This window comes from Phytophthora cinnamomi (assembly GCF_018691715.1).
Source record: "Phytophthora cinnamomi strain GKB4 chromosome Unknown Contig41, whole genome shotgun sequence".
NCBI lineage: Eukaryota > Oomycota > Peronosporomycetes > Peronosporales > Peronosporaceae > Phytophthora > Phytophthora cinnamomi.
Genome location: NW_027150974.1, coordinates 489,624 through 504,819, shown reverse-complemented (window position 1 = coordinate 504,819; position 15,196 = coordinate 489,624). Strand labels below are relative to the sequence as shown.

At 51.9% G+C, this 15,196-nt stretch overlaps 2 protein-coding genes across 2 annotated transcripts; both read right to left on the bottom strand.

Moving 5' to 3' along the window:
• Positions 1–4,465: 4,465 nt before the first annotated feature.
• IUM83_17493 (uncharacterized protein) lies at positions 4,466–5,984 on the bottom strand (the record flags this gene model as incomplete). Its single annotated transcript, XM_067942444.1, has 2 exons — positions 4,466–4,727; positions 5,545–5,984. 2 exons carry the CDS (start codon positions 5,982–5,984, stop codon positions 4,466–4,468), a joined length of 702 nt encoding a protein of 233 aa, XP_067791214.1.
• Positions 5,985–6,393: 409 nt separating this feature from the next.
• IUM83_17492 (Avirulence (Avh) protein) lies at positions 6,394–7,059 on the bottom strand (the record flags this gene model as incomplete). Its single annotated transcript, XM_067942443.1, has 1 exon — positions 6,394–7,059. One exon carries the CDS (start codon positions 7,057–7,059, stop codon positions 6,394–6,396), a length of 666 nt encoding a protein of 221 aa, XP_067791215.1.
• Between the last annotated feature and the right edge of the window lie 8,137 nt (positions 7,060–15,196).

The window sequence follows — 15,196 nt, the reverse complement described above, 5'->3', positions numbered from 1 at the left end:
CCGACTCGTCGTCCGGAGACTCCGGTGGGGCCGGAGTCGAAGTCGGAACCTCTGCGTCCTCAGGCCTAGCTGGCGAGCCGGGCAGTGAGTTTGTCGAAGAATCGGACGGATGCGGCGATGGAGGCGCGTGGACCGAAGTGTCGGCGTCGACCTCCAAGATTTCCAGTGGTGACTGAGAAAGAGAACCACTACTCGCCGTTGAAGGCCTGTCGGCCGGCCGAGTCCTCGTGCTGCCAGTCCCGCCTCCACGCGGAGGAGACGACCCGTGCGGTGGCGATGACGAGTCCTGGGCCATGGGTCGCGGAATAGCACCAGAATCTGGCCGAGACTTGGCTGCTTTCGCTGCTGCTTTGGCCCTTAGATCCACCGACGGCTTACCAAGGCGAGAGGTACGTCTGACTTGAACTTGGGACTTCGTTGCCGCAAGCGTCGGCGAAAGTTTGGTATGATACGACGGCTTCGCCGAGACCTTGGCTGAACGCTTCAGACGCTTGGCTGGCGGGGCAGTAATGGTCTCGTCGTCCGACAGCTCGACCGAGGAGTCAGGTGGAATGCTGATGCGAGCCGCCTGTGATGGTCCGGAGACCTTTTGGGAGCTGGTCGTCGAGGCCGAGGAGATCGGGTGAGGACGCTTGGAGCCCACCGCGACCTCGGACAATCGCAAGCCCAGCTCGTCGGGCTCTCCGAGCAACGAGGAAACCACAGGCGGAAGCGACGAGTCATCGGGGAGGTCGAGGCCACACAAACTGGATCGTTGAGCATCTTGCTGGCGGAGGAAGGTGTTAAACCTCTCCACTGCCTTCGTGTACGAAATTAGCCCCGACTTGAACCCCTCTCGGTCTTTCTTGATGACCGCCCGAAGTTCCCTGATCGAGCTCTCATACTTGGAGCATCGAGCCTTCAAGTTGTCAGACATCTCAGCGCTCTGTCGGAGTGCATTCACCGCGATGTCCATCTTGCGAGAAAGGAAGTCTCGCTCCTCCCGGGTGACTCGAAACTTTTCAGCGAGCTGGTTGCGCTCGAACGAGGTTTGGTTGCAGAGGACCTCGAACTTGCGACGCTCGTCCACTTCTCGGCGTAGCAGCGCATCACTGTACGTGAGCTGTTCTTGGTAGTAACGAACCTCCGCCCGAAGGTCAGCCATCTCTGCGTCCCAGCCGGGGGCAGGCGACGGCGCATCTGGAGCCAATGCACGGATCACCGCGCCGAGAGTTTGGGCGTCCTCCAGGCGCTGGTCGAGATCAGAGTCGAGGCGGAGCGGAGAATGACGCACCAAACCGACCATGAGGTGACCGAGGTCTGCGAAACGCTGCTCGGTGTGATCCTGCAGCTCTCGGACCATATCCTCGGCGGCGTCCCGGACAGCGTCTTCAAGAACATCACGACGAGGGTTCGGAGGGCGCCGAGAAGGTGCCTCCGAGACCTCACCCTCCTCGAGCCGGCAGTACTGAGTCGGGTTGGATGAAGTGCCGCCAGGCTCGTCCAACCGAGGGCTCCGCGGAGAGCAGGGAGGCGAACCGTTGACGCGGCCCGAACCCGCGGCCTCAGAGCTCGTTACCACCCCGCTGTGCGAATCAGAGGCGGGAGTTGGTGGCGAACGAGCCGAGGCACTGGGGTTGGACACAGCGTCACCTCTCGGTGGAAGGTCGCGCGCAGGAAATGACGGGAGACCTCGGGGTGCCCCGCTGTGCGAGTCAGAGGCGGAAGTTGGCCCCGCCGAGGCCTCGACCAACCTAGCCGTGAACTCAGGAGGGAAGGGCACGATGAAGGCATTTGGATCATACTGTGGCATGCAAAGAAGACATGGAGGATTAGCATGAGGAAACCAGCGAAGCTTCGAAGACACTACATAGCTTACCCTGAGAGCGCGGCCGAGAGCTTCCGACGTGAAGACCCGCAGCCCTTGCCGAGGGCTCGAGGGAGCAGACATGCTGGCAGCAATGACGTGCACCACGACGCTCACCACCTGGCAGGTTCGCGTCGAGGTGGGGGCCGTTGTGAGATTGGGTTTTGACTGCGGAGTGGAGTCACCGGACCGAGGTCTAACGGCATCGAGGCTTTGAGAGGAGAAGACCGAGGTCTCCTATTGGCTACTCACATTTACCGCGCCAGAGTGACAGAAAGCTAGTTAGTGACTGTGGGGCACGGCGGGTCCTAATAAATTCCCGCCGAGCCCTCCAGGTAGTCATAGTGGATACCCTTTTTGCCTCCTATTAGGAATCCGGACTTAAGACGAAGGCTCGTCGGGTTGTAGGATTAGACTGAAGGCTCGGTCCATATTAGATATTTGTATAGACATTATGGATTAGTTATAGTCGAGGCCTCACCGCCTCTAACTATTAAATCAGAGCAGAATATTCCCCCCAAGCCATCAGGGTCAAGTCCGTCTACGGTAAGTCTAGCTAGCTTCGCTGTAGGGTCAGGATACGCTCGGCCGACGCGGGGTATGTCTGCCGGTGAGCTCAAGGTACATTGACCGAGAGTTCGCCCTGGTAAGGCCAAGAGTGGATAGTGGCCGAGTGTTGGGAGGTAGAGAGTCCTCCCTGTACGTTTGTACGTTGACCTGGGTGCGTGGCGTGACCCCCCAGTGTGTTTGACTCTTTGGCCGAGGTTTCACCTCGGCGCCCCTGTTAAAGGCCTTGACCGGCCCGGTACCCTTCCTTTCTGAGGGACCACAGTGGGTTTAGCGCGAAAGCGTTTATATTTACGCACCCCAGCCGTTGCTCGTGGCTGGCGGTGCCTGTGTGTGGGCTCTACCTTCCTGACCGATACTTCAACACAAGGCATATTTCCAGCCCGGTGTAAGGGATCGGACCTGGTCTTCAGGTTTAATCCCAACAATCTTCGCCGACCTTTCGAGGGAAGCGTGTGTTGTTGGTAGGACTCGTCCCATTTGTCGAGGCTGAGGGACGAGGACTCGTAAAATCGTGAATTCCTACACGACAGCAGTCGTTGGCTGGCCTGCCCACCTTGAGAGCATGTCGGCCCAAACGTTGGCTGTTCCGTCAACGTGCTCGATACTATAACGGTAGGTCATCAGCTTCAGCGCCCAACGCAGAAGTTTTCCGCATATGTGCTTCTTGATGCTTGTTTGAGGGGCAAATACGTGAATTACGTGTCGGTGGTCACAGAATAGTCGAAACGGTCTTGCGCGCAGCAGTAGATAATCTAGCTTATCACAGGTTACCACAACAGGATAGGCCCCTTTCTCAATAATGGTCCAGTTTAGCTGAGAGCCATGGAAGGTTCCACTCAAGCACGTGAGCAATTGATGCTTCTGTGTCGTGATTGGAACCTTTGGGTCGAAGGCCTTCACCTGGGTGAGGATGACCGAGTAGCCGATATCAGAGGCGTCGGTGAAAGCGCAAGTCGTAGCCGCATCATCAGGCAGGGAGAGTGTGGCGGATGTCGCCAGTAAATTCTTCACGTGATCGTATGCATCTTGCTCTACTCCAGACAACTCAATCGAAATTCCAGCAGCTACACGCTTTGTGGATTTGCTGTTGCGGAGGGTGTCATCAAGTCGCCGCTGGAGCGGTTCGACAGCACGAGCATAGTCTGCTATAGACTCTCGCATCCAGTTAGCTGCACAAAGAAATTGTTGCAACTGGCCGGCAGTGGCCGGGAGCAGCATCGAACGCAGGGAGTCAATCCTCTCTGGGTCATGCAAAATACCGTCGCTGTTGATAGTACGACCGCACCACCTCACAGATTGTTGGTACAAACTGCTCTTCTTCGCGCTGAGCTTCAGCTCAAATGACGCCACCAAGTCAAAGAATTGCTCTAACTTCAACAAGTAGGTGTCGATATCTCGGCAAGTAATAGATCATCGATCCAGATAATAAGATACTTGTATAAAAGCGACTCAAACATTGCTCCATTGTCTGCTGGAAATGCAGAGCAGCGTCGCAGCTCCGTCGGGGCAATTGGCGAGGAGTGTATATTTTTGAGTCAGTGATGTATGACATCAGCTCTTGACTAAACTCATCTAGAGGGAGCTGCCAAAATCCTTTGAGGAGATCGAACAGCCCGTAATGCTTCTTGCCCTTTGTGTGCTCTATCAATGCACTCATGTGAGGCATGGTACTAATCAATGCTTCGATTAGACCATTGACCAGTCGGTAGTCGCAGGTTTGGCGATACTCATCGTCACTGGTACCCGGCTTCCGAACCGGTAACGCTGGGCTGGCCCAGCGACTACTCGGATTCTCATTAACCTAGCCGAGTTCAACCAGCTTCTGGTTAAACTCGCGTAGAAATGCTCGCACAACAGGTGGATACCTGCGTGGCTTACTTTTCACAGCATTGACGCCGTCTTTGAGACGAATGTTGAGCGGTTTAACGCGGGCCGGAGTGTCATTGCCGAGTTCGATACGCCAGACGTCGTGTTTGGTCTCAATATCGCGGAGGCGCTTCTCCAAATGCTGCGGAAATCCGTTTTGGAGTGTCATTTGCACAAGGCGGTCTACGGCTCGCGAAGGTCATCGTCTGTTGGAGGGAAATCAGAGACAGGTACACCGTCATCGTCATCCATCACACCCTCATCACCGTCCGTCTCGTGCTGTTCACCGTCATCGTCATCCATCACACCCTCATCACCGTCCGTCTCGTGCTGTTCACCGTCATCGTCATCCATCACACCCTCATCACCGTCCGGCTCGTGCTGTTCACCGTCATCGCCATCCATCACACCCTCATCACCGTCCGTCTCGTGCTGTTCTAACTGTCTGTCGACGTCAATACCCGCTGTTTGAACAGGTCTTGACCCAGAATGAATTCGGGCTCGTCATCGTTAATAACGAGACATTCAATGGGTCCATGGATCGCTACTGGCCCAGCAGCGGTGTTCAACAACACCCGAAGTTTCACCGATGTGCTGCGAGTAATCTCGTGCTCGGCTATCCCAAAGATTAGCAATAGTGTGCTCAGCCGGGTCAGTTTAATCGCGGGGTCACGGAGCATGAGCTCGTCGACGTGCCTCTGGCTAATGGCAATCCGGTCTGCACCAGTGTCCGCACAGTATGGTAGTTCCATGACGTCATTCAGTGTGACAGTCTTCTCGATCGACGGGATGCACTCCCGGAGACGTTTGAGGCGAGCAACCTCGCGTTTACCTTGGTCACCACGCTGAGACCGCAACTCCCTGCGTATGGTGGCTTTCTCTCTATCCGTAGCTTGGTACATTCGGACAGCCAATGGAGATAGCCACCTTGTGGGCATGGTGCTGGCGGAGATTTTGGTCGGTCTACAGGACCTTTCATGGATGGCCGTGGGCCAGAACCACTGGCTTCTCTTATCAACTTCTGCTTTTCGACCGGCTGTTTACTGCCGGCACGCATAGCAGGGCGCTCGATGCCACGGTCGTGGTCGAGGGCTTTTTCGAGAATCAAGTCGTGTAGAACTACCTCGTCCTCGCGCGCTTGGCCCGTTTGAAAACGTGCAGTCCGATCAACTTCCTCCCTAGGTGCCTTCGGTCCGAGCGACTTGATCAAGATAGAGCACAATTGTTTTCTACCGTCGCCGCCAGTGAAGAAAATGCGCCACCCATGATCGTCAATAATATCATGGCACAGATTGAAATATTTCTCATGGACGTCTCTTTCACTTAGATCGATGCGGAGGTGTTCGGCCATTTCCTGGTCAATGTCCGGAACACCATTATTTTTCACAGTTGAGATGATCTTGTCCACCTTGGTGAGGATGCTGTCGTCGGTGACGTCCGATATGGACATTTTCCACTGCAAACGACACCACTGCCTGAGCAGTCCTTCGTCGAAGGTATTTTTGATCGGGACGATCAGATCGTCCGTCTCACGGTTGTGAATAGTGTCCTCGTACTCGCGGCGTTCCTTCCCCCACCTCACCAAGGCAGCATGTGCCGTGCTGGTGATTCTCAGTGGCAGAATTGGAGTGACGATGGGGGCCGACGAGGGCTTTGCATCGTCGTCAGGTGGGCTCGAGCGTTGCGCCCTAGTCTTGATCATGTTGGGCTTGGTTCAGCAGGTGCTGCCAAAGAATTATTTGTTGTGTCTGCAGGGAAGCCGAAGCCACGCTGGGAGAGACAGCGAGGCTCCCGGAAGTTTAGCCGTTGTGTATCGCCAAAGGTAAATAGCAAGGTGAATAGGACACGAGGTACTCCTAGTACTGCGGATCCTGCTAATCAGTGAAGCCGCAGCTACTGTAACCTAGGTTGTCGTTAGCTAGTCATCAAGGTTGTCGTTAGCTAGTCATCAAGGTTGTCGTTATGTTATTGCGACCTGTTCGTGCTAAAGCTGCTAGCTTGGACAGGCTGGAGATTATTTCCTCCACTACACGTAGCCAGCCGGTTGGCGAGCTGCGATTGCTGCAGGTTCGTGGCCGTTTTCTTGGTTGCGCCCACTTCCTGCGCATTTGCTACAGACCTTCGTCGCCGTAGTACGCTGTGAACGTCGCGAGCATCGTTGTTTTCTCTTCCGGGTTCTTGGTGTTGGAATCGTGCAGGTACTTGACCCAAGAATTCGACTTTGGGTTTGTCAGCAGGTTCTCGTCGGCCTTAAGGCCAAACCGCTTGAACATATCGACCGGTGACTTATTGCTCGACAACCAACGCGGGGGCTGCACAGTCTCCAGTCGCTTCGCAATACACTTCGTGTCAGGAGCCGTCTTGGCCGCTTCAACCATCTTCATTATAGCTTCATCACTGTAGCGACTCGCCAAGGTCGAGCTCATCATCAAGGCCGGCTTTTCGACGTCGTTCTTGTTCAAGTCATCCACGTACTTGGTCCACGCAGCGAACTCGGAGTTGTCCAACACGTTGCCGTTAGCCTTGTTCAACTTGAGTAAGCTGAACACGTCGTCCGCTGACTTCTCGCTGCTCAACCAAATGCTCGCTTGCCCGGCCTGCAGCTTTGTGGCCAGTTCCTTCGTATCCGGCACCTGCTTCGCTGCAATGATCATCTGCGAGAGTACATCGTCGCTGTAGCGGGTCGACAACGCCGAGATCATTGCAGCGTCCAGGTTCTGCTTGTTGGTCGCGCTCATGAAAGCGGCCCACGTTTTGAACTTTGGGTTCTCAAGCATCCTGTCTCCCGCGTTGTCCAGTTTTAGGCGGATGAGGGCAGCTTTAGGAGAATTGCTGTCCTTTACCCAACGAGCGCGCGTCCTCTCGGAGAACGTCGACGACCCCAGTAGTACCCTCTCTCTTCGTTGCCATCGTCGTCTTCATTGTAGTCAATGGTGGGGAGTTGTCACGGGTTGAAAGCAAAATTACGTCAAGCAGCGAGGTGATAGTGTGAACCATCATGGACATCAACTACAAAGTATCGAACCCATGGCGTATGCCTGGGCAGGTATCCGATGGGAGCAAAATTAGGAGTGTAGCCGATCTATAGTGAGCCTAGTAGTTTGATGAAGTTTTAGTATGAGGAAAGTAAGGATGCACGAGATGAAGTTGAAGTGCTGGTGAAGCACAACAGCTTCACCTCTCTCATTCCGGAATCAACCACAAAGGACTCAACTCGGGTTCCTATTAGCTGCTTTGGCCAAGCAGCTTCGTGTGGCGCTCCACGACCTCGACAAACTGAGCGAGAGGCTCCACGACTAAATACCTCCAACCAACGACCTCACTTACTCTGCAAGTGCTACCAAATCGCACTTTAGTCTGAGCTCGCTGAGAGAGCTCCGCTAAAGTGGTGACATAGTAGACCTTGATGGCGATGACGTGTAACACGGCTCGGCGAGTGCTGAGGAGCGACAAGGCACCAGTACGTCGACTCTCGGAGCTCGAGAACGGTGACGAGAGCACTGCGGCCCGCAACCCAGCCCCAGATCAGCAGCTGGATGCAGCGATAGCCGGTATGCGTCAAGAGATGACAACGTTACAGGATAGCTTGAGACTGGAGGTTACCGCATCAATGACAAATGTTAGTGACAGAATCACTGCTGAGATGCACGAAATTCAAGGGCAATTGGCGAATGAGGTCCAGGCTATGACGAATATGGTGACTACTTTGAATCAGACGCAAGCGATGGCCCAGGCACCTCAGCAACTGGCTGTAGAAGCTCACTATCACGTGGTGCAGCAAGCGCAGGCGACGACTGTCGCTGAACCGCTGCGTGGTGTGTCGAACGTTCGTTCAACTGATGACATAATATGACAAATCCTGCTACTCCGGCTGAAGTCTCAACCAGTACAATGTCTACGCCGCTACCATGTCTACGCAAAATGGACGTGAACCCTCCGATCTTTGATGGTCTTATTGTTGGAATAAAACTGAATTGCTTTTTGTTTCAATTTGAAAATTACTTCGAGCAGAAAGGTTACGATCTCCAGCAACATGACCACTTCCTGATTCGCGAGCTTAACCAATGTGTTCGCAAGAATGCTTTTTTTTGGTGTGATGTGAAAGTTACATGACGGACGAATGCAGCGTGAAATGGTGGAGTGCGGCGAAGGAGGAGATGAAACGTGAGTTCCGTGTAGCGAACTTTGATGACAAGGTGCGAAATCAGACTGGAGCGTATCCTGGTTATGTTTCTAAGTTTCGTAACTCACAGCGTGTTGTCAGATTTGATGAATTGAGAGCTGTGAACCTCTTCGTCAATGGTTTAACGAATGGTGATATGAAGAAAGTCATCCAGCGCAAACAACCTGCGTCGTTGACTGCTGCTGCCCAAGAAGGATTTTTGGAGTGGGATGTGCTAGAAAAATAAACACCAGGAAACCAACGTGGTGATAACACGTCTGGTAAACAGGGTCGTGGGCCTGGAGGAAACTCGAATCGGGTTGGTGCAGGCCCGAAGCCGACCCAGACCAATAAGTACTCGGGCACTAATCAAACATCTAATGCTCGAGCTAACAAACCCATTACTACTCTGTGCCCGCATTGCCAAAGAGGTGTGCACCGCGAGGTAGACTGCTGGGTGAAACACCCGGAAAAGAAACCTCGCCAGTTTCGGAGGAAGCAGGAGCTACATCAGCAGATTTACGCGCTGCTGGAGACTCTTGCTGTCGGTGATGAACAACCACGTTCGTCAGCGGCTATTGCGCCGTCAAACTAGTCCGTCCACCGCAGGCAGAGCACTCTGGTGGGCATGGTGATGAGTTGCTCAACCAAGTGAATGTTGTGGCGTCTGCATTCCGTAAGTTGAAACTTCACGATGATAAGAAGACTGAAAATCCAGAAAAAGTTTTGCATCGCGATGAAGAAAACTCGAAAACAAGAAAAACAAAGTTGAATGACCGTGAGTACTCTTGTTTGCTCAATACTAGGAGTACGGGGCACTGTCCTTCGCAGGATATTTGCGTTTTGAATTCCAACTTTATTGGTGGTGGAGCCGTTATGGACGGAGTCAGCCCTGACTTTTGCACAGCGAACGGATTGTGGTGTGAGATTGTGGATCACCACATGCCTCTGGAAATTACTTTTGTTGCGAAGCAGGCAATGACGGCCCCGACCAAGACGGTTAGACTAACACTCTACATTGAGAAATTGAACCTTATGTGTACGACTTCCTTGTGACTAAAGGACAAGACATACTACTAGGAAAGCCGTGGCTGAAAACGAACAACCCTGATATTGATTGGGTGAATAAACGCGTGAAGCCGAGAGTGTCGTGCGACGAGAATGAAGTGCCTCAGACCAAAACGAAAAATCGACGACTGAAGCAAAAAGTCAAGACACCTCATAAGCCGAAGCGACCCGCAGAACTGGTTTGATGAGAACGGCACCCCGTATCAGCCCCACCACCACAGAAGAATAGCGATGATAAATTTTCTTGTGGATATTATGATGCCCAGAGCGGAACAACAAAGTACATTAGCGGCAAACAGTTCAGGCGTATGTTGAAAAACAAAACAAGGACATTGATTGCATTTTTGTAATACGGCCAATGACAGGAAAATAAAGTGGTGATGAAGCTCAACAACTTGTTGATATCGAATCCTATCGTGACCACCCGGCGTACCTTGTGTTGCTTAAACACAAACTGGTATTTCAGCAAACGTTGCCCTCATCGTTGCCTCCACGTGAACATGGAGAACACGAAATCGAAATCGACACACAAGGAGCAATTTTTCGACGACAGTGGAGACTGTCCCCAGCACAAGAAAATGTGATAATGGACTGGGTAGCAGAAATGCTTGCTGCTGGACTAATTCGGCCCTCGACGTAGCCGCACGGTGCGCCCACCTTCCGCGTAAAGAAGCCGGTGGGGTGGCGGATTGTGCACGACTACCGATCCCTCAACACGCATACCATTCGACGAACATTACCAATGCCGAGAAAAGATAAGATCATCAATAAAATGCAAGGCTCATACTGGTTTTCCTGCTTGGACTTTCTAAGTGGCTATTACCAGTTTCGAGTACGTGAATCCGATGCTCATTTTACGGCGTTTCAAGCGCCCGACGGTGCTTATGAGTATCTCATGCTGCCTATGGGACTCTCTAATGCACCTGCGACGTTCAATGCGGGTGTTCGCCGCAAGTTGTCTGATTTAAGTGAAATCTGCGAGTCTTACTTTGATGACATTTATGTCTACACTAAATCGCCGAGTATGGAGAAGCATTTGGATGCGCTGGACCGAGTACTGACACGTCTAAAAGAGCACCACTTTTCTTAAGCTAATCAAATGTGTTTTTTGTGTGGAAGAGGTACCTTGCTTGGGTGACTATGTCGGCAGAGATGGAGTACGAATTGACCCTGCGAAAGAAAAAATATTGCGAGATTGGCCACTACCCCGTACCCGAAGCGAACTGCAGTCGTTCTTGGGCACGGCCGTGTACGTGCAACGATTTTGCGAAGATTTTGCTAGCGATGTCGCTCCTTTGTTTGACCTTTTAAAAGGGCACGGTAAGCAACAGCTCGAGTGGTCAACGAGACTACGTTGCCATTTCGAATCTCACAAACTGAAGATTGGAGCAACCCCGGTTCTAGCCATCCCCGACTTTGACCGTCCTTTCCATTTACGTATGGACGCGAGTGATTTTGCAGTTGGTGGGGTCCTCTTTCAAGAAGAGGGCGAGGAAGATGGACGAAAAGAACGATCTGTAGCTTTTGGTGGACTTAAATACAAGGCGGCTGAGAAGAACTATTCTATTCGAGAGAACTTCTTGCGATTATATTTGGTCTCCACCTGTGGCGTATTTACTTACTCGATAAACCGTTCGTCGTGGAGACTGACCACCGCTCGTTGGAGACTTTGTTCACCCAGAAAACTATTTCACGTCTCGTAGCTCGATGGTATGATGAATTAAGCGAATACCCGATCAAATTCAGATACATTCCAGCGAAGGATAACACGGTAGCTGATGGTATATCGCGACGACCAGATTTTATGGACGAACAGTCCGTGACACCCGCTGCTATTACACGTCGGAAACAAGTGAAACAGCGCGTTAACAATGATTTGGGTAGCCTGGTGAAGGAAGCTGTGGTTCGGTATAATGAAGATCCGTTGACGGCCTCATTACACAAGTACCTCAGTCGGATTGGAGAGTGTGCCAAGCCGAATGTAACTTAGACCGGTACAGTCTGAGCAAGAATAAAATCTTCTACCACACCCCAAGTGATGAACACCCACGCCTTGTTTGACCGAATATTCAGGAGATTGTTGAAGGTGTCCTGTTTGGATTTCATGATGCAAAGTGCTACGGACACCCCGGCGTGGAGCAAACACTAAGATTGGTCGAAAAAGAATACTATTGGAGACACATGGAGCGATCAATTCGTAGTTATGTACAATCGTGTGAAGTATACCAACGCACTAAGGGTCGGAATACAAAGCCTACCGGACTTTTGCGCTCGCACAAAATTCCCACTGCGAGGTGGACGCACCTCGCGATGGACTTTATTGTTGCGCTGCCGGAGACGAAGGAGGGCTTTGATTCGATCATGGTCGTGATAGACGCTTGACAAAGCGTGCTCATTTTGTGGCTACTACAACTATTGCGACCGCACTTGAAACTGCAAAAATATATCGATATTGAGTGTTTGTGGTGCATGGGCTGCCCGAGGAAATTTTATCTGATCGAGATTCAAAGTTTACATCAGCACAAACCTATGTGAAATGCTCAATACCCGTCAGAAGCTGACAACCGCCTTTCGACAACAGGCTAATGGAGTCACGGAGCGGGTGAACCAGATTATTGAGAACTACCTACATGCATTTAGCAATAGCAGCAGTGATGATTGAGATGAGTTGCTGGCACTGGTTGAGTTCGCGTATAACGCGCGATACCAAGCCTCTATCAACATGACTCCGTTCGAGGCAGATTTGGGGTACCAGCCCGCGACGCCAGCATCATGGCAGCCGCTGGAACCAAGCGCCTCGCCAGCTGTACGTGCTGCTCAGAAACTTGGTGAAGAATTTTTGGAGCACCAAAAGGACGTGTTAGCAAAGGCGCGACGAGCTTTGCAGGCATCTCAGGATCGAATGAGCAATTATTACGATAAAAACCGACATATCCAGGCGTTTCGTGTGGGAGATCGTGTTTTATTGTCAACAACCAACTTGGCTACATTTCACGCGGGCACTACGAAAAAGAAATTATAACCACGATGGATTGGACCGTATGCAGTGGCCGAGCGAGTCGGTCATGACTATCCGTTTAGAGCTTCCTACTCGCGTGCAATTCCACCCTGGTTTTCACACACCCATGCTGAAGGCATTCATACAGAGCGAACGTCCTAATCAGACAATTGTTTAAGGTTCTACTTCCCGATGGAACGGAAGGCGAATTGGTTGAGGTTATCGGAGGCACAAAGAGAGTAAGGAGTACGGCTTGGACAGTCAGAGCTAACCTGGGAACCCCTCGAAAATCTGCAATACGTTCTGGGCCTCGTAGAACGGTATCACCGCCAAGCCGCCAAGCAGAAATCATCCAAAACATCGACACAAACCAAATAGCGAAAGCCCCTCTTGTCGGAGGGCATGTCACGTGTTCAAAGCAAGATTACGTCAAGCAGCGAGGTGATAGTGTGAACCATCATGGACATCAACTATAAAGTATCGAACCCATGGCGTATGCCTGGGCAGGTATCCGATGGGAGCAAGATTAGGAGTGTAGCCGATCTATAGAGCCTAGTAGTTTGATGAGGTTTCAGTATGAGGAAAGTAAGGATGCGCGAGATGAAGTTGAAGTGCTGGTGAAGCACAACAGCTTCACCTCTCTCATTCCGGAATCAACCACAAAGGACTCAACTCGGGTTCCTATTAGCTGCTTTGGCCAAGCAGCTTCGTGTGGCTCTCCACTAATTTTGCCACCGTATCAGGATGGACGTTGGGTATAATCACCATGGTGCTAAAGTCAGCTTATGAAATGTCAAAACGGATGTCGGGTCGAATAACTTTAGCCCTCAAAACTACTTTACATAGCAAGATGCAAGAGCTCCTCTCTGGAGCAGAAGAAGGTACGATGCCTAGTACGGTTCGTTGCTGCTTGACGCTAAAGAAAGGTGAACCACTGATATTGCCGTGACAAGGGACGAGTGGCTCGATTTGATTTTACAGTCGTATGTCATTGTAAGCGAGAACACCCCGAATGGCCGGGTGATTCGCGGCATTCGGACTTTCTCGTCCTCTAAGGACTGCTAACTTGCCCCTAATCTGAGTTTAACATTAGCAAATGTCATGGCAAATCCCACCTTCCACCTTGGTCTCGTGTATCTTATTCTCAGTTTAAGACATCGACTTGGCCAAAATGTGTGAAATATTGCGTGCTTAAACGCAACGGGACTGTACATGTATTGCTAAAACTGATCCCGGTGTGAATACATACTGGAAGCAAATCAAATTCGCGGCCATGAACTGGCAATTGGACGTCTGGTAAAACTCCAAATAGTTGCTTCCTGCTAGCCAGCCACCGAAGACTCCTAAAAAACAGCAACATTTCAAAGCTGTCGTCAAATTATTGAGATCGTCCGCAGTTGTTGAAAAAATGAACCTCAAAGTCGGGTATCAATATGGCGGCCTTAAACTGGCATTGTGCCTTATGCTTGTTTTACCATAGAGTTCAGCTACCGTAGTTTTTATACTACACACATACAGAATAATATGTACCACGAAATTGAATATCAACATTTCCTTCCGGGAAAGCACACGCTACACTACTGTTCTACAGTATCATCTCTGTTGGTATTGTGCGCCGCGAGTGTAGACAGGACTGATGGTATTGTGTACCGCCAGTGTAGACAGGACGGACCCAGCGAAGACTCACCCGGAGACGGGACGGACCCAGCGAAGACTCGTCCGGAGATGACTCCGCGGTGAACGAGTTGACGGTGGGCACGGCACGTGCCTAGCAATGATGTGGTTGGATAGACCGAAGACTGGCACTGAGTCCTCGGTAGGGTAAACAACATGATGAGAGGCATCAAGGAGCACAAGGGGAACAACAAGAAGAGGAGGACAGTAACGTAGATTTAGGCTTAACGATAAATCTCACTTCGGCATTTGCCCTCTTCCACTCAAGCACCAAAACCAACAGGTTAACAGCCGCACAAGCTCAAGCCCACGACGACGGACATGACGACGTCCAGCAAGAAGGCCGAAGTCATCCTGGGAAGCGACAACTACTTCCACTGGGAGTTCGCTATGCGGATGACGCTGGCGAGGAAGGGGCTGCTGGCGCACGTGCAAGTGGTGAAGGACCCGAATGAGGTCACCGAGGCCTGGTTGCTGAACGACATGAAGGCGCTCGGACTCATCGCCCAAGGGGTGGCGGTGGAGCACCACACGAAGATTCGGTCGGCCACCTCGGCCATTCAAGCGTGGAATACTCTGGGAGAGTTCTACAACCGGACAACGATGTATAACCGCGTGGCGATGACTCGTCGTCTCCATGAGTTCAAGATGGAGGAAGGCTCGACGATGGCGAAGCATCTGGACAAGTTCGACGAGCTCATCGTGGGCCTGCAAACGCTGGGCGAGCCGCTGGACGATGGCCGACAACTCGTTATTTTGCTGAGCAGTCTGCCTGCTGAATACGAGTTGATCTCATCGATCGACGAGAACTCCAAGGACGTGACGCTCATCGAGGTCAAGGAGAAGTTGCTCAAGGAGTACGAGCGACAAGAGAAAAAGGAGACTTCGGAGCGTGCGCTGAAGGCTACCTCGTTCGGAGGTAAGGGTAAGAACCAAAGGTTCAACAAGGTCGGAAAGGGGTTCGACCGGAAGAGCAATGGCGGACGACAGCTCGGCAGGTTCAAGGGCAAGT